A 20,134-nucleotide genomic window follows, 5' to 3' on the forward strand; every position below is an offset into this window, starting at 1 on the left:
TCACAAACAGGACATCGAGGTGACATAGAGCATCACTCTTAGATTACCAAGATATTCAATGTGCAGTCGCCCCCTGCCTGCAGATGCTCAACATGCAATTGTCCTTTTCCAGGGGCCCTCTGCCAGGATCCCCAGCACTTCAGGATGTTCTAAAAACAGATGTTTAGACAGAACACCTGCAAAATTTAGCAAAGTCCACGTATTGACTGTCCAGAGAAGGACATTAAAAGGTTAAGTCCTCCCGTCTTTGCAATCTGCTCGGGTACTTTTCTCTTTGAGACCTGGAATCCTGACTAGAGACAATGTCCACCCTCGTGCTGCCTGTCTCAGTCTTTCCTGGGGTCTCCATCAAGGGAGACCCCTGCCTTTGAGATAATGACTACTCAGTGAGTATTCCTGCCCCTCATCCACAAAATGTTCGATCTTGTTCGATCTCTAAGCAGGCAGGTCAGTCAGTAGGCATAGTGCCTGGTTTCTGGGGCGCTAGATTAGGTAGGTCAAATGGGAATGTGGGTGTGTATTGTTTTACACTGGAATAAGGCCATTTTTCCATCATTTAATAGATGAAACAGGTGTTTGCTTTTGAGTGTTGCTGGACCCTTACACACACTAGCATTAGCAGTTACACAGTTCCCCAAAGGACTCGTGCAAGTTCATTTGTAATCACCGGTAAAATAGACTATTATTAACTGCAGATGACATTTCTGTGCAGATGGTGTTGGCTGTGTGCTACCGAGTTGGTTATAACTCAGAGGATTTCCAAGGTTGTAAATCTTTATGGGAACAGAAAGTCTCATCTTTCTCCCATGGAGTAACTGGTAGATTTGAACCACTGACCTTTTGGTTAGTAGCCCAGCTCATTATCCACTATGCTACCAGAGCACCTTTCTGTGTAGATAAAATATTAAAAACTACTTTTCCTTACAGAAAATGGTCAAATCCTTTAGTTACCTTCTATAATCAAAGTCTTAGGCATTAAAGTTGATTTCTGAAAGAAGTAATATAGACAACTTTGGAAATAATCTAAATGTCTGATAATAAATGGTGAAGCAAATTATAATCCAGACATAAAATAGAATACAGTTGAGTTATTTAGTAAGAGCATTTAATGATTTGGGGAAATTTTTTCAATTTAAATATAAATTTAAATTAATATATTTAAATTGCTCAGAACAGTGTAAGCACAAAGTAAATATGGCAAATAAGGATTAGCTATTACTATTACAATGATAGATGACAAGAAACATAGAAAGCCAATCCTGATTCTTAAGCTTTCTAAAATCAGAAACCCCTTAGAGAATCCCATCAAACCTGTGGTCCTTTCCTTTAGTTAGAAGTAATGGTTTCACACACAAACACACACACCTGCAGTTTAAGGGGTCAGGAATCCCTTGAATCCCTGTGTCATGTATGGTATGAACCATTGTATAAAAATCCCTGATAGACTGGATGATACTGGCTGAAATGACCAAATTATAGAGTTTCCAAATTTTCTACAGAAAAGAAACAATACTGTGAGATAATGGATTGTCTTACAAAGTGCTAAAGGAAAGGTAAACAGACAGATAATGTGATAAACGAGTGCAGACGGTGACTGGGCTCTCCTCGTCTCACTGGGTGGGTCGGATTGTGCCCCTACCACTAGTACGATTTGCTTACAAGCACTCACTTTGTGCCAGAACTATATTGACTAGTTTTTGCATTTCTCTAATTTAACCCTAACTCTCATATCAACAGTTCCGCCTGGGGTTTTGACTTCAGGCAGGAATCCCAGCGCCCCTTAAGGGGTTCATTCTCTCCTTCCTTCTATTAAGTACAAAGAAGATGACAAATGACTCACCAGAAGAGATGCTCTGTTGGCGTTGGTGCCAGAGTTGAGCTATATGCTCAACAACAAGGTCTACCAGCACCTCTCTGTGATGTGGTCTGTTTCCGTTGAGTTTTTTGAGTTTTTGGTTGGTTTTTATAAGAGACCCACCCCCACCCTGCCGATCACAATCTACATGACCAACCTCCACCCAGATGGATTGAGAGTCAGAGATACGAAGTAGTGGTGCTGATATCCTGCCTACCACCTGTAACCTGGGTCGGGGCTTGTTCTTCTTTTAGGATCTCAAAGGGTTTTTACTTGTGAACCCAAAGGGAGCAAGCACTAAGTAGGTCTGAATCTGCTAGTCCACTGAACATGGTGTGCTGTTTTTAGATGCCATTGAGTCCATTTCAACGCCTAGAGCCCTGTGTGACAGCATAGAATGGCTGCAGAAAGTTTTCTAGACGGAAATCTTTACAGGAGCACCTGACCAGGTCATTTTCCCCACAAAGTTACTGCATGGTTTGAACAACTGACCTTTCCATTTGCAGTTAAGCACTTAATCATTGCGCCACCAGGACTCCAGTTGTGGTGTGTGTGCCTACAAGTATTTTATTTTCTAGGTCTCTTTGGAACCTTTTGAGTCTGGGCCCATGCAAAGGCAGCAGGGTGGGCACAGATGTTTATGGAGCTCCCTGTGTGCACGCAGTGTGGATCTTAATGGCAGCCCAGCAAACTAGTCATCATCCCCATCTTACACACAAGAACTCGGAGGGCCTGAGACTAAATCCCAGCTGCGTGTTCACACAGCAGGTAGCTGGCCATTCCAGGAGACAACCCCAGGCCTCTGTCATTACCAGACCAGTGGGGTGACCAGATGGCTCCCAGTGATGGGTCTGCCAGAGGTTGGGGTGCAGTCCTGCCTCCTAACCACACTCCGCTCAGTGCCCTGTGTGGACAGTGTTTACCGCCCTCTTCATCTCAGCTGGAATCCTCTAGCTCCCTGTGGCTTCCCTCTCTCTCCACTGCTGGCATTTACAGGTGTTGAACACTTTGGCTTTGGTCTTATTGTAGTTATAGGTGTTGGTCTCCATGATCCCAGATTGCTGATGCTTCTGGGATCAGTACCTGGCAGGCAGGAGTTGGGTTACATTTCCCAGTGTCTCCCTTCTGTGCAAGGGCACTCGGTAGAAGCATGACCACGTCTCCTTCCCTGAAGTAACACCCTCCTGCCTCCCTTCTTGGACCCTTGCTGCCCAGACTGGTGCTCTTTGCCATGCCTGCTGTGCAGACCTTCCTAAGGGTATGATGTCAGGCATTAGAAATGGTCCTCTTGAGACCAGGAACCAGGAGCTGTCCCAGGGCCCTAGGGTCTAGCACTTGGAATTCTACTACAACAAGCCAGACCCCGTGCTAGTTGCTTCCTGTGTATAGTCATTGGATCCTGGCTATTTCCAGATGGGTGAGCTGACAATTAGACAAGTTCATTAGTCACCTGGGGCTGCTGGACTCAGCCTGCACTCCTTGCCCTGTTCTTCTGCATGTGGAACTATCCCAGGGGCCCTGCTGAAAGATTTGAAGACCTCTACAGCTGCTCTTTGGAAACCCTATGCAGGGTCTCTATGGGCCCAAACCAACTCGATGGCACTTCATAACAATAACAACAGCTGTGTTCTCAAATCTTTTTAATCTAGTTTTTTAACTGGTACTGATGAATGAGGTGTCCCCTGAAGACATGTGCTCCATAGGATTGGTACCTCTGGATAGAGGGAAGGACTAATGGGTGAATGAACAAATGAACAAGCTGAAGCAAATTCTGAAGATGAAATGGAACAAAGCATCTGTCTTCTGAAAGAGAGATTTGGGAGCAGGACAACCCTTTAGAGTGAGGCAGCCTGACATTTTTGAATCTTTAAGCCTTGAGAAATGAGTTTTTTCTCAGGGGCAAGCTAAGCATGTCATTAGGGACAGTTCACAGGGCAAAATTAGAATGGTCTGAGGTGCCTTTGCTGAATACGTTGGGTCATACTCTTCCCTCTTAGCCAATCGCTCGTACTCCATGGAGGGAGATGGAGGCCCCTGCCCTGGAGCAGCCGTGTGTGTCAGTATGTGTGTGTCCATGTGAGAATGTGTGTACCTGACCACTACCACATGCCTCATCACCGCCCTCCAACAGAAAGTTCGCTGTGCTACTGAGGACGTGCAACTACATTTGAGAAACTGAGCCACTCACAATTCTTGAACCAGGATTTTACTCCAACCACTTTACAAAGCTCCTTTATTAGCTATCTATTGGTAGTACTAGTTACTTCATGGCTATTGTTTTTCTTTAAAACAAAACTCTAAACTTCTTAAGGGTGTGTGTCTCTTGATACATGTCTCTTGAATTTCTCCTGGAACATTTTCTAAGTAGAACTGGAGAAGGAGCAGAAGGGAAGGTACAGACATCCCTGTCGCAGATTCGTTCATCTAGGGCTTGGTGTTCTAGTGAAAGATGATTTAGTCACTGAAAGAACCCTAACCAAATAACAAGCAAGTCAGACGAGCCTTGCTCTGTGGTGGCCTAGGTGTTGGTCATGAGGAGAGGTGTGCAAGTTCCTGTCTTGTGATTTCACTTCTTGTTGTCTCTTGCTGGCAAATCAGGTTTCACTGTGTGTGCAGGGTAGAACTCCACAGGGTTGTCGAGGCTGTGGTCTCACAGAAGCGGATAACCAGGTCTAAAATGTGACATGCCTTCTGCTGTCAAGCGCTTCACTATTTGTGCCACGTAGGGACTCTGGTCAGACCATAGTTACCGAGGAATCTGAAATCAGTATGTCAGGAATTCTCATCTTCATTTGGTTTTTGGGCAAAAAGGAAAATGATTTATTAAGAGGAAGGCCACTATGAATCTACTGTGTAATGGCAAAATAAAATGTGCCGCCAAATCCCATTGTGAGCATGGTCCACAGCATGGTTCATCCCTCGACACCACACTGTTCAGCAGCGCTTTCATGATGATGGGCATGGCCTGGCCCTGGCCGGCTCCTGTCCAGCGAAGCTGCTCCAGCCACAGGTGTTACTGAGCACTGGAAGTGTGGCTATGCGCCCAAGGAGCCAAACTGTTGGTGTTACTGAATTGTGCCTCATTTAAATTCAAATGCCCACATGTGACTAGTGACTACGATATTAGTGTGGTCCGAAGACACTCCCGGACAGAAGGACTGGAGGACATGCGTAATCAGACCACAAAGTACACCACTGAGGTTTGCTTAGTGAGACAGGAGTAGAGGCAGCTCCTGAGCAAGACATTTTCAGCCAACGGGCCTTTCTGGGCATCGGTATCCATCCCCTCCTCAGTCAGGAACTGTGAGCAACCAGACGCAGTCTGCAGGGCCAAAGTTATACAGTAATTAAGTGATTGATGAGAGGAGAGTATTGTAGATTCCAGCTGGATGGTCCCTCGGACAGACAGGCATGGACCTCTAGACTGCTTTGCCAGGGACTTACTCAGTGTCCGCCTTATTTGTGAGTGCCACTCTCTTCTTACTCAGTTCTAAAGTGGAGCTTTGGTTACGTTTGCCTCTGGGGGCATTTGGAACAAAAAACCCTACCCCGAGGTGGATAATCTAGACATTCATTGAGCGTAAGCTGTGTGTGTGACAGGTACCTGAGCATGACCACACTAGAGGGATGAGCAAGTTGACAGACAAGTGTGCTGCCTCAAGAGAGCTTTAGCTTGACTGACTGCAGACTCAGAGATGGAAATTGAGCCAGAAAAGGCAGCATGCCATGCACTCTGAGGTCATCACAGCTAGCAGTAGGCTTGCATCTAAAACTAGGGGAAGACAAAGGTCATTTGTAGACTATGAGTTTGTCTAACATCTTGTCTGAGAAAAGTGTCTCAGTAACAACCAAGAGAATGACTCTAGAAGGTGGTAGAGTCCCTTGGTAATGGAACTGGTCAACATGTATGGCTACATATGGAAAGGTTGCAGGTTCAGGTTTGTTCAGCGGTATCTCAGAAGACCAGGCAATCTAGCCCCGAAAACTGCCATTGAAAACCCTGTGGAGCACAGTTCTTCTCGGATACACGTAGGGTCTCCATGAGTCCCAATCCACTCAGTGGCAAGTGATTTTTTTGGGTTTTGGTTTTTAGAGTTTCTGTATATTTATAGTAGGAGATGGAGTCCTGGTATGGCACTGTAGGATAAGTTCTGGCCTGCTAACCACAAGGTTGGCAGTTCCAACCCACGAGCCACTCCTTAGTCACTATGATCCCAAACCAACTCAAGGGCATTTAACAACATAGTAAGAGATAGGATGCCCTCTAGTGGCCTTGATTTTGTTTTCTGTCAGTCTTAAACATTCAATTTTTAAAAACTGAACTCCTTAGTAAGAATTATATTTTACATGATCACCTAAAGTGTATATGTGTGTATGCATCGATGAAGTAGGTGGTAGGGAGTAGGGATGAGGGGGTGGGGGAACTTAAGGTGGGAGTTGTTACAGATACCACTGTGTGTGAGGTCCTGGTGTAATGCCACCTGTTGCTCCCCCTGGACCTCGTGGTGTGCTGTGGATGCACCATGTGGGGCACAGATGGCCCTGCCACAACAGTTGAGTAACAGCCCAGCACACACTTAAGCAGGATTCCCTGAATTTGGCCACTCTGAGCCTCACCTTCTGGCATCCCTGTGGAATGTTGGGTGCCCCAGGTATATCTTCTGAGACCTGACCAAGTGGGAATGGAGAGTGTTCATGCCCGTGGATTGTGATCCATTCAGTGCCTAACCCAGTGCAGTAGGGGCTGGTTTATTAGGAAACACTCACCAGCAGACGAGGCAGGAGCAGGGCCGGACTGAGTTCCCAGCAAGTTCTAAGGGTCCTCAGGGTGGGTGGAGGCACAGATGCATTCGGGGAGATCCCTTTAGGGCTGCTGAGAAGAGGGTTATTAATAACATTTTGGGAAGAAGCCTTCCTGCGTAGGAGACTTTCCTTCCTCATTAACACCTCATATGGGGTGAGTCCTTTTTCTGTTCTGGGCATAGGTTTTTCTTCAGCAGAATCAGGGGGTGGATTTGGTTGGCCTCTGAGGTTCCAAAGCTTCCTAGGCCACTGACCTAGCTTGGTGTGGGACACCCCCCACAGGAGTCAGGGTATCTGATTCTGACCCATCCCTGTCTCTCCCTAATTCCCTAGATCAACATTTCCCTAACGTTTCCTGGAGGGTGTTGTGAGAATCACTAGTTCTGTAGATGTTAAAAACGCTCCATGTCCTAATAAATACAGGAGTACTAGAGGCAAACAACGTGTGCAAGAGGCTTCTCTGAATCTTGAATTTAATGCGCAGGTATACTGTGACTTTATGAGGGAGACACAGTCTGTGCTGCTCCCCTCTCCTGGCTCTGACATTCCACAGAGTGTATGTTGGGAGCCGTAGTTCAGTACACTACCGTGGAAGCTGCCCAGGCTAGCTCACAGTGGAGAGGTGGGCTGTGAGACAAGGTGTGTCTTAAATCCACCTCTCTGTACATGGTTCTATCTACCCCTTCTCACTCTCTCTCTCTCTTTTTAACTTTTTATTGTGAATTGAGTGAAGGCTTACAGAGCAAATCATCAGTTTGAACAAATCATATTGAACAAATCATATACTTTGCTTCATTATGTGTTTTCAGTCTCCTCCATGTACCAAGAGTTAACAGCATTTATCTCTATTCACTTAACTAGTGTATTCCTCCCTGTGTCTTCTGCTACCTTCATCTTTCCTCTGCTACCCTCTTGTTGTATTTTGTCTGCCCTGTCACCTGTATCAACATGTGTCTCCCCTTGAGTCCATGAATAAGTCTCCCGTCCTTCCCACTCCTCCCCTTCATAACCATCATAGATTGTTTCTCTGTTTGTTTGTTTGTTTGTTTGTTTGAACAATTACACAATTCACAGTTTCAAAGTAATAGTGGCACGCACCAAACCTACTTCCCATCCCAAACCCTCACTGGGATGAGTCTCTATCCTGAGGCATGAAGTTTTGAATATGCTTCCGTAATTATTCTTTTGCTTGGATGTTGGGGCATCACCCAAGACCATAGCTCACCTGGGACCATAGTTCACCCAGGACCACAGCTCACCTGGACCATGGCTTTTAAATCTTTGTGGAAACAGAAAGCCTCATCTGTCTCTCACAGAGAGGCTGGCAGGCTGGCTCTCGTATCTTTGTTGTAGAGGGTCCATACAGTGTATCTGCCCAGTCCACCATCTTGTCAGAAGTCCTGCAAATACCTTTGGTGTTTTGATCAGCAACCTTTTTATGAGCACCTTCCTTCTTTTTCTTTTCTTCCATCAAGCATTCTACTTCTTGTGTTTTTTGTTCTTTCACCCTGGGCTTGGGGAGTGGCAGCTTAGTAGAGCTTTGGTACCATGGCCGAGTGGCTGACAGCCAGGGATGACACCCCATCCCTTTTCTCTTGGTCCACACTGTTTTCTGCCCCATCAGCTCCAGACACCTGCTCTTGTGCCCAGAGATCGGCCAGAGGAGGCTTCTCCAGTTGAGGACTAGAGCTGAGAAGGCAGGAGTCAGTGGTGCTGGGAGCTGGGCCCTGAAGCTGTCACTCTTCTGGCATGGGATAGGAGAGGCGTTAGTTAGTGTTTATGGTTACCACCCACCTCCTAGGAAGACCTGTAGTCCCACGTTCTTGCCCCTGGCCTTTGTGACCCTCCACCCTCAGAGTTTCCCACAGCCTCTGCCCCAGCCTCTGTGGTAGAAGGATTTCTCAAGCCATCTTAGTCGGTTACAAGACCTTGAAGCTTTGGAACTCAGAATGTGGGACCTTTTGTGTTTTGAAAGCTGAACGGTTGTGTCCTTGTTTGTCTTTTTAGAGACAACACACCAAGCTCATTAACTCCAGAGGACAATGAAGACATGCCTGTGGGTCAGGACTCTGAAATCTGCTTGCTGAAGGCCGGAGAGTTGATGTAAGTGATGGGTTTACTGAGTGGGACATCCCTGGGTGTCCCATTTAGGGGAAACAGTGCCAAATAGCAGTGGCCTCTCCAGAACCAGAGCTGGCAAGGTTCCCGGAGGTGACTTTCAGTTTGTTCTTTTTGACAGGTATCAGTTATACACAGTAAACATCCCCTTTTATAGTGGACAGTGTTTGAAGTTTGAGAAATAATAAAGTCATATAATTAGTGCCACAAATAAGCATTGGAACAGTTCCACCTGAAAACTTCCCTGCTCCTTTATGGTCATCTCTCCCTGTCCCTGTATTCTTCTGTATTGAAAATAATTTTATTTTCTTATTGTAGAAAATTATGTATAAGCCAGTGACTGTAGTATATTGCCTTCTAGTGTTTGGTACACATATATAAGGAAGCCTCCAAAAGTTCATGTGAAAATTCTAGTGTCTCTTAATTGCATGTTTCCAAGAACCTTTTCAAGTCCCCCATACATTCATACATACGAGAGTAAGTTAAAGTACTGCTATTCCAGTTCCAGTTCATACACGCACAGGTTTCTTTCAGACAAAACATGTTATCAGTGTTATCAGTGATGGCTGCAGACAAGTTCTGTCAGCAATACGTTTGCCTCAGTTCTGTTAGGTTGCTTCAAAAAAAAATTCCAATCAAAACAATGGCTTTTGAGGGTGTCTGCTGGGCAGGGAATTCAAATCAGAAAGCTTGATTGTCCTTGTTAGGTGTCCTTGAGTCAGTTCAAACTCATAGCGACCATACACACAACAGAACAAAACACTGCCTTGTCCTGTGCCATCCTTATAATTATTTTTACACTTGAGCCCATTGCTGCTGCCACCGTGCCAATCCATCTCATTGGGGGGTCTTCTTTTTCACTGACCTTCCACTTTATCAAGCACGATGTCCTTCTCCAAGGACTGGTCCCTCCTGATAACATGTCCCAAAGCACAAGAGACGAAATCTCACAATCCTGGTTTCTAAGGAGCACTCTGTCTGTACTTCTTCCAACACAGATTTGTTTGTCCATGATACTTAAAATGTTCTTCTCCAACACCATAACTCAAATGCATCAGTTCTTCTACAGTCTTGGTCATTATCCAACTTTCACATTTATATATTGTAGTTGTTGAGACAACTGAAAATACCATGGCTTGGATCAGATGAACCTTAGTCCTCACACTGGTATCTTTACTCTTTAACAGTTTAAAGATGTCTTGTGCAGCAGATTTGCCTAGTGCACTACATCATTTATTTCTTGACTACTGCTTCCATGACTGTTAATTGTAGATCCAAGCAAAATTAAGTCTTTGACAAATTCAGTCTTTTCTTCATTTGTTGTTGTTGTTAGGTGCCATGGAGTCGGTGCTGACTCATAGCAACCCTATGCACAACAGAACAAAACACTGCCTGGTCCTGGGCCAACCTCACTATTGTTGCTACACTTGAGCCTATTGATGCTGCCACTGTGCCAATCCATCTTGCTGGGGTCTTCCTCTCCTTCTGTGACCCTCCACCTTACCAAACATGATATCCCTCTCCAACAACTGGTCCCTCCTGACAATATGTCCAAAGTATGAGAGATGAAGTTTGGCCATCCCAGCCTCGAAGGAGCACTCTGGCTGCACTTCTTCCAACATAGATCTGTTGGTTCTTTTGGCAGCCCTTGGCACCTTTAACATTCTCCTCCAACACCATAACTCAAAAGCATCAAATCTTCTATGATCTTCCTTATTCACTGTCTAGCTTTCGCATCCATATGAAGTTATTGAAAATACCATGGCTTGGGTCAGGCACACCTTAGTCCTCAAGCTGACATCTTTGTTCTTCAACACATGAAAAAGGTCTTGTGCAGCAGATTTTCCCAATTTTATTTGATTTGATTTCTTGACTGCTGCTTCCATGAGTGTTGATGGTTGATCCAAGAAGAATGAAGTCCTTGACAACTTCATCCTTTTCTCCATTGATAAGAATGTTGTTTATTGGTCCAGTGATGAGGATTTTTGTTTTCTTTACATTGCAATGTAATCCATACCGAAGGCTGTGCTCTTTGATCTTCATCTATAAGTATTTTAAGTCGTCTTCACTTTCAGCAAGCAAGGTTGTATCATCTGCATATTGCAGGTTGTTAATGAGTCTTCCTCCAATCCTGATGCCACATTTTCCTTCATATAACCCAGGTTCTCTGATTATTTGCTCAGCATACAGGTTGAATAAGTATGGTGAAAGAATACAATCTTGTCACACACCTTTCTTAATGTTAAACCATTTAGTGTTCCTGTATTCTATTCAATCAACTGCCTCTTGGTCCTCGTGAGCACAGTTCCAGAATACTCATACTTTGCAATGTTGTCCATAGCTTGTCATGATTCACACAGTTGAAAGCCTTTGCATAGTCAATAAAGCATGGGTAAACATCTTCTGATATTCTCTGCTTTCAGCCAAGATCCATCGGATATCAGCAGTGATATCCCTTGTTCCACGTCCTCTTCTGAATTTGGCTTGAACTTCTGGAAGTTCTCTGTCAATGTATGCTTGTAGCCATTTCTGTATTACCTTCAGTAAAACTTTACCCGCATGGGACATCAAACATATTGTCCGATAATTTCCACATTCCATTGGGTCACCTCTCTTTGGAATGGGCACAAATATGGATTTCTTCCAATCAGTCGGCCAGTTGTTTGTCTTCCAAATTTCTTGGCAGAGATGAGTGAGTGCCTCCTGTGCTGCTTCACTTTCTTGAAAGATTTCAATTTTTAGTCCATCAATTCCTGGTGCCTTGTTCTTTGCCAATTCCTTCAATGCACTTTGGACTTCTTCCTTCAGTATCATTGGCTCTTGATCATAGGCTACCTCTTGAAACAGTTGAATATTAACCATTTCCTTAGGTACAGTGACTTTGTGTATTCCTTCCATCTTCTCTTGATGCTTTCTGCATCATTCAATAATTTGCCCAGAGAATCCTTCAGTAACAAAAGTCAAGGCTTGAATTTTTTTCTTCAGTTCCCCCAGCTTGAGAAATGCTGAGCATGTTCTTCCCTTTTGATTTTCTGATTCCAGATCTTTGTACATTTCATTGTAGTTTGACTTTGTCTTCTCGAGCTGACCTTTGAAATTTTCTGTTCAGCTCTTCGACCTCCTCATTTCTTCCATTTGCTTTAGCATCTCTATGCTGGAAAGCAAGTTTCAATGTCTCTTTTGACATCCATTTGGATCTTTTCCTTCTTTCTTGCCTTCTTAATGACTTTTTGCTTTCTTCATGTATGATATTCTTGATGACATCCCACAACTCTTCTGGTCTTCGGTCTTTAGTGTTTAATGTATCAAATCTGTTCTTCAGATGATCTCTAAATTCAGGTGGGATATATTCAAGGTCATATTTTGGCTCTCATGGTCTTGTTTTCATTTTCTTCAGCTTCAGTTTGAATTTGCATTTGGGCAATTGATGGTCTGTTCCACAGTTTGCCCTGGCCATGTTTTGACTGATGATATGGAGCTTTTCTATCGTCTCTTTCTGCAGATGTAGTCAATTTGATTTCTGTGTATTCCTTCTGGTGAGGCCCATGTGTATAATTATCTTTTATGCTGTCTAAAGAAGGTATTTGAAATGAACAAATAATTGATTTTGCAGAATTCAATCATGCATTCTGCAGCATCATTTCTGTCACCAAGGCCATATTTTCCAACTACTGATCCTTCCTCTTTGTTCCCAGCCTTTGCATTCCAATTACCAGTAATGATCAGTACATCTTGATTGCATGTTTGATCAATTTCAGATTGAAGAAGTTGGTAGAATTCTTCTATTTCATCCTCATCTTCATTTAGCATGATGTTATTAGTCCAGTTATGAGGATTTTTGTTTTCTTTATGTTGAGATGCACTCCATACTGAAGACTATAGTCTTTGGTCATCATCAATAAGTATTTTAAGTCTTCATCACTGCCAGCAAGCAACGTTGTGTCATCTGCATATCACAAGTTGTTAATGAGTATTTCTCCAATCCTGATGTCATGCGTTTCTTCGTATAATCCAGCTTTTGAGAGTATTTGCTCAATATACAGATTGTATAAGTATGGTGAAAGAATACAACCCTGTTGCACACCTTTCTCAATTTTAAACCATTCAGCGTTCCCATGTTCTGTTCAAACAACTGCCTCTTGGTCCATGTACAGATTCCTCATGAGCACAATTAAGTGTTCTGGATTACCCATTCTTTGCAATGTTGTCCGTAGCTTGTCATGATCCACACAGTCAAGAGTATTTGCATAATTAAGAAAGTACAGAAGGTTTATAGCAACTGTTTTTCAAAATCCCAAAGGAGTATTGATAGATTTTCTCAAAGGACACAGGACTATCTCAGGGGCTTATAATAAAGACATTTTAAGGAAATTGAAAACTGCATTGGTGAGGAAACAATCAGAAAAGTTGTGCCAAGAAGTGTTTTTATATCATAGCAATGCACTTGCTTAGTCTTTGAGGGTAGCAAAGGCTGTTTTACAAGAATTTGATGAGAATCCTTAACTCCAACTACCCTGTCACCCTGACCTTGCCCCTTCAAAAATTTTTTTGTTACCCACACTCAAAGAACATTGAAAAGGAACATGGTTTGAGCCCCTCAGGATGGCAAAACTGCCATTTTGACAAAGTGTGCAGAATTCTTTAGGGAAGGGTTAAAGACATACACACCTTCAGAAGTGTATAGACCTAGATGGAGACTATGTTGAGAAACTAGCTTCATATTTTGATATGAAGGTTTCTATGATTTTTTAGTAATACTTTTGTAACTTTCAGCATAAGCATAACATAAACAGCAACTATAAACGTGGACCTCACCAGATGGAATACACTGGAATCAAATCAAGTACTTCTATGGAAAGAGATGATGGAGAAACTCAGTATCATCAGCCAAAATAAGACCAGGAGCCAACTGTGAAACAAATTATCAGTTGTTCAGATGCAAGTTCAGATTGAAGCTGAAGAAAATTAAAACAAGTTCACAAGAGCCAAAATTAAACCTGGAGGATATCCCACCTGAATTTAGAGGCCATCTCAAGAATAGGTTTGACACAGTGAATCACTAATGACAGACAAAGAGCAAAGGAGTTGTGGTGTGGCATCAAGAACACCATACATGAGGAAAGCAAAAGGTGATTAAAAAGACAAGGAAGAAAAACAAAAAGCCAAAATGGATGCCAGAAGAGATTCTGAAACTTTCTTTTGAGCATAGAGATGCTAACGTGACAGAAAGAAATGATTAACTACAAGAGCTGAATAGAAGATCCCAAAGGGCAACTTGAGTGCACAGACCTGGAGTTAGGAAACCATAGGGAAGAACATACTCAGGATTTCTCAAACTGATACAACGGAGAAAATAATTCAAACCTCAGGTTGGAAAATTTTGAACAATGCAGGAAGCGTCAAAAGAAGATGGATGAAATACACAGACTCACCAAACCAAAAAGACTTGGTCAATATTCAGCCATTTAAAGAGGCAGCATATGATAAAAAACCAATGGTTGAAGGAAGAAATCCAAGCTGTACTAAAGGCATTGTTGAAAAATAAGGTTCCAGGAATGTATGGAATATCAACTGAAATGTTTCAGCACACTGATACAGCATTGGAAGTGGTCCCTTGTTCATTCCAAGAAATTTGGAAGACAACTACATAGCCAGTCAACTTGAGGAGATCTCTGTTTGTGCCCTTTCCAAAGAAAGGTGATCCAAGAAAATGGATAAATTATTGACTAATATTATCACTTGCAAGTAGAATTTTTCTGAAGATTATTTAAAAATGGTTTTGCAGTAGTACATTAACAGAGAGCTTCCAGAAATTCAGGCCAGATTCAGAAGAGGACACAGAAGGAGGGATTTCATTGCTGGTATCAGGTGGTTCTTGGCTGAAAACAGACAATACCAGAAAAATATTTACTTGTGTATTGACTATACAAAGGCATTCCATTCTGTGAATCATAACAAACTATGGATAGCATTGCAAAGAATAGGAATTCTAGAATACTTTACTGTGCTTATGTGGAATCTGTATATAGACCAAGAGGCAGTTGTTTGAACAGAACAAATACTGAATGGTTTAAATTCAGGAAGGGTGTGATTCAGCATTGTATCCTTTCATCATACTTATTCAGTCGTACAGTAAGCAAATAATTTGAGATTGGAATTACATGAAGAAGAATGTGGCATCAGGTTTGGAGAAAAACCCATCAAGAAACTGCAGTATGCAGAGGACATAACCTTGTTTGAAGCAAAGAGGATTTGAAGTATTTACTAATGAGTATCAAAGAATGTAGGCTTCAGTATGGATCACTTCTCAATGTAAAGAAAACAAAAACACAACTAAACGAATATACTACTTCATGATAAATGGAGAAAAGCTCAAATTTGTCAAGAATTTCATTTTACTTGGATCCACAACCAACACTCATGGAAGCAGCAATCAAGAAGTCAGACGCTGTATTACACTGGGCAAGTCTGCAGCAACAGATTGCTTTATAAAGTGTTAAAAAGAAAAGATGTCATTTTGAACAGTAAAGTACACCTGACCCACTCTGTGATATTTTCAGTCGCCTCGTATGCATAGTAAAGCTGGACAACAAATAAACAAGACTGAAGAAAATTGAATATACTCATTGACCTGGGGATGAGAGAGAAAAGAGAAAGAGCTGGTTGGTCCAAAGTGTTGTGAGACCTGGGGACACTTGAGCCCATGGACAAGGACATGACCACAGAGGACTAGGGTTGAGAGTGAAGCATCCAGCTGATATGAAGTGAGGGGAGGCACACAAGAACGCCCAAACTTGCAGATAGTATCCATTTGACCCATCCTGGATGACTTGATAATCAGAACTTGACTAGAGGAAGATTAAAAAAAAAAAGGAAAAAAAAAATTTTTATAAAGGAAACAAGGGTAAGTTGCTACAATTTGATGAACTTGACCTATCCTTATGGATGTAGTAGCTCAAAATACCAACTTAGAAGGAAGGAGTCTTCACATCAAGTATCATTCCTATCCCCTCTGTATACAGAGTAGATAGGAACGAGCAACTTAGACATTGGCTACCTAAAATGAGGGGGTGATAAAGGCACAAAGTGACTGGCTTACAAGTTTTCAAGAGGGAGTTAAGTTTAAGAATGTGCGGGGAAGGTAGCATTCCCACTGAATAGTTTTTATCTTGTCTAGATGGGTCTGGTGAAAGGAGATGGGGATAAGATTCTTATGATTCAATAGTGAATAATTGTTATCATGACTAATTGCGACTGTCACAGTTATAAAGGTAGAAGTTTTGTAACAAAAAGAGGGGAATAATTAATCTTACAGTCCAGGAACAGAAGACCCTAGGACCATCAAGGGAGAAGAGCATAAGCAGAATGTGGGACTCTATCCAAAGAAGCAGCGACACCAGAGATGGAGGCAGAGATGGGGTCATGGAGAGAGGGAGCAGCTGAGGACTCTAGAGTCATGGGAAAAGAGGTACTGAGAGCTGGCGGCCCAAAAGCAGGCTTGCAGAATGTGCCCTGGGTTGTTTAAATGATTATATATTCCTGAGTGGTGTTGTCTATATTCCCCCCTGCAAAAAACAAAACAAAACAAAAAAACAGAGGGAATATAAGCAGATACTGTTGAATAATTATGCATGGAGGAGATTGTAATCATTGCAATGAAACAATGGTTGTAAAACCAATGTTCTTTCATGTAAACTATTAGTCAATCACAATGAAAACTTGAAAAAATTTTAAAAAGGAAAAAATTAAAAGTTAATATGCTCTAGACTGTAAGAAGGAGGAGCAAGTCTGTTTTGGAAGACATTCAGCTGGTCCTCCTTATAATTACATAGTTTAGACTTGTTATCAGGAGGGACCAGTCCTTGGAGAAGAACTTCATGCTGGGTAAAGTAGAAGGTTAGCAAAAAAGAGGAAGAGCCTCAGTGAGGTATGTTGACACAGTGGCTACAACAATGGAGTCAATCATAACATTGTGAGGATGGCACAGAAGCTGGCAGTAGTTCATTCTTTTCCTAAGATCACTATGAGTCAGAACCGATTGATGTCACCTAACAACAGCAGCGCGTGCACACACACACAGATGGCACTTCAAAAGTTTGTGGGGAAATTCTATTATCTTTTCATTCCATATTTTTGTGAACTTTTTGAAGCCTCCATAACTGGAAGAATGAGTCATCACCTGCTGTTTGATGGAGTTAATATTCTGAGACTGGAGTCAGAGCAAAGAAACTAACAGTTTATTGAGTATCAATACCCTGGAGAACAGAGGAGTGGAAAATCTCCCATAGCTGTCTCCCCGAGGAAATGGGGAGGGATTGTATAGGGATTTCAGGTATGAGGTGGGGAACTCTGTTAATTCAAGGTCACATTGATATCCTAACCAACCTGTCTCCAACAGGCACCACTAATCTCTCCACTTGGTGGTTGTCAGTGGCCAGTGTAAAAGATGTCTGGCTTAGTCCTCAGAGTAGGGTTTGACTACTAATTGAAGAAGAAGAAGTGATAATTCTAAAGAAAAAGGAAGTAACTTTGTGTTGTAGTAACTGACTGTACAGACAGTTAGAGGAGAATGAGGCACTGCTAGGGTGGGTGTATGTGGGATGAACACTTGGGCTTGCTTCTACATTTTGCTTTGGCCAGACTGAAAACCCTGTTAACACCCTGGGGTTCTCAGTGCCCTGTTCACTTCTTGGTACATATGTATGTGTGTGTGTGCATGTGCGCACATACACACTGTTGTAGGTGTTTAGACTACATCAGTGAACAAGACAAAGATCCCCATCCTCATGGAGGTTATGTCCCAGCAGAGGGTGACAGACAATAAAAATAAATAAAAGTTAAGTAAAATCCTGGTGTGGTACTGCAGGATAAGCCCTGGACAGCTAAGGGCAATGTTGGCAGTTCAAACCTCCCAGCTGCAGCTCTGAAACCCCATACTGGATCACTATGAGTCAGAACCAACTCTACAGTACATATATAATAACAGGTAAATTATATAACAACTTTGTTGTTAAGTGCCGTTGAGTCGGTTCCGACCCATAGCGACCCAGAACAGGGTTTCTGAGGCTGTAAATCTTTATGGGAGCAGAAAGCCTCATCTCACTCCCGCGGAGCAGCTGGTAGTTTCAAACTGCTGACCCTGCCCAATTTGTAACCTACCCTACCAGAGCAACAGGGTAGTATTCGTTATGGAAAAATGTCCGGGAGCATTTGCAGTTGTAAACAGAAGGTAGTTAAGAAGGTAAGACTTGAAGGAAGACAAGGCATTGTCATGCAGATGTCAGAGGGAAGAACCCAGAGAACAGCTAGTAAGAGGCCCTGAGCCTGCTTTTCTCTGGTTCTGGCCCATCTGTTTTTTCTCTGCTCTCTATCAGATCATTTCTATTGTATCTCCCAATTACTGATTCTTTCCTCTGACATATTCATTGTGATATTGAGCCTATCCCATAAGAGTTTTGCTTTTATTTGCTTTTTTAGCCCCCCACTGCCCAGTTATTATGTCTTTCAGTTCTGTTAATTTCCATTTGGTTCTCTTTTTTTTTGTATCTTCTAGTTCTTTAGTGTTAGTTTTATTTTCTAAATTTATTCCAAGAGCATTTGTAACTGTTCATTGAAGCTTTCACTTTTCTAATAGCCTCTTTAAAAGTCTTGTCAGATCATTCAAACCTCTGATTAATGTCAGTGTAGGCCTCTGTAGAGTCTTTTCTCATTCAAGTTGTGAATTTCCTAGTTCTTAATATGATGAGTGATTTTCAGTTGTACAAGGATAAGCAAAAAAGGATTGCTATAAAATCATAGAACCTACTATTAAACATAAATATCAAAATGTGAAGCCATTGTTTCTCAGTATAACCTCCATCTTAGTCTATACACTTCTGAAGACAGTGTTTCCTTCTCTCTAACCTTCCCCAAAGAATTCTGCACTCTTTAATTTACACCACATCAAACTAGCAGTTTGAACATCTTCAAGGCACTCAAATCATGTCCCTTTTAAATGTTCTTTGAGTGGGGACCAAACAGCAATCTGTAGAGGTAAAATCAGAGCTGTAGGGTGGATGAGGTAAGGTTTCCCAGTGAAATTTTCACAGGGCACGTGTGTTGTCTTGATGAAGAAAAAAAAAAATCTGCAAAACTTTCCAGGTCTTTTCCTTGCCAATGCAGTTTTCAGCTTGCTTAAAATTTCTTCATGATTGTCCTGCATTTGTCCACATGATTGTCCTGCATCCTTCAGGAAAATCTAGCAAGATGGCCCCTGTAGAATTCCAAAAAGCAATCACCATAACTTTCTAAGCTGACCTCTCGGCTCCGACTTGAACTGGCCCAGCAGGTCCCTTCAGAAGCCACTGTTTTGATTGGACCTTTGCTTTGTTTTTGAAGGTACTCTGAGAGACTAAGACAAACGTACTAATGAGAGAACTTGGCTGCAGCCATCCACTGATCACAGAGGCATGTTTAAACAGGGTTTGTGTAGAATAAGCCCACGCATATGTGAACTAGAAATGTAGTCGCAGTAGTTTTTTACTTACCCTCGTGTGTTAGAGAGTTTGGATATTCTGTGAGAAGTTGTTAGGAGACAGTTTGTCACATTTAGGTCTGTTGAAACAGTCAGTCGTGCTGTTTTAGTTTAGTGTATATTACTTGGCCTGCTTTGGTAGGCTGTGGTTCCCAAGAGAATTTCGTTGTCAGAGCTGGGTCAGTGCTTTCACCTGGTACTCCTAGATCTTCACTCATTCGCTGCCTGGGCCACCTTCAGGGGCAGCATATGCTTCTCCAAGCCTGAGGCCAGTAAAGGACAGGTGAGAGACCCCAAGCCATTGGTGATTTTCTCAAGTGATTAGTGTTCCTAGGCAGTTTGCCTTCCTTTTTCTACCTTTCAGTTATCCTATGATTGATTGTCTGCTAAAATATTTCCAGGATTCATTGGTGTGCTTCTTGAGGAGGGGCAGGACAATGTTTGAAAACATTCATAATAAAACTTCTTAGAAGTTTATATTCAAGTAAAGGAATAAGAAAACTCAGACGATGGGAAAGTAATCACAGCACACAGACACCATGGCAAACCCTTAAAGAGAACAGTGTAAAATGAATAGTGAGTATAGGTCAGCTGCAGATGTAGAGTCACATGCAAGGAGAATGATAGGACCATCAACCTTTGTCTCCCTGCTCTTTCCAAGGGGCTGACAACAAGGTTTGACAACCTCACTGTAAGACCTAAGAGCCTCTGGCAGCATGGTCAAGGTTGAGGTTATCACAGAATCTGGGAAACTGATTAGTACCCTTTGGCTTCCAGAGGCACGCAGAATTTACCGTTGTGATATGAGTTCTGTAGATAGTTGTTGTTGTTGTTGTTGTTGTTAG

At 42.5% G+C, this 20,134-nt stretch overlaps 1 protein-coding gene across 1 annotated transcript in view; it reads left to right on the top strand.

Moving 5' to 3' along the window:
* Nucleotides 1-20,134, top strand: part of FYCO1 (FYVE and coiled-coil domain containing 1) — an 85,668-nt gene that overhangs the window by 51,494 nt on the left and 14,040 nt on the right. The window contains exon 14 of the mRNA XM_006868817.1: nt 8,666-8,761. Coding sequence (XP_006868879.1) covers nt 8,666-8,761 — 96 coding nt within the window. The remainder of the gene's footprint in view (nt 1-8,665; nt 8,762-20,134) is intronic.

This window comes from Chrysochloris asiatica, unplaced genomic scaffold (assembly GCF_000296735.1).
Source record: "Chrysochloris asiatica unplaced genomic scaffold, ChrAsi1.0 scaffold00124, whole genome shotgun sequence".
NCBI classification, from domain to species: domain Eukaryota; kingdom Metazoa; phylum Chordata; class Mammalia; order Afrosoricida; family Chrysochloridae; genus Chrysochloris; species Chrysochloris asiatica.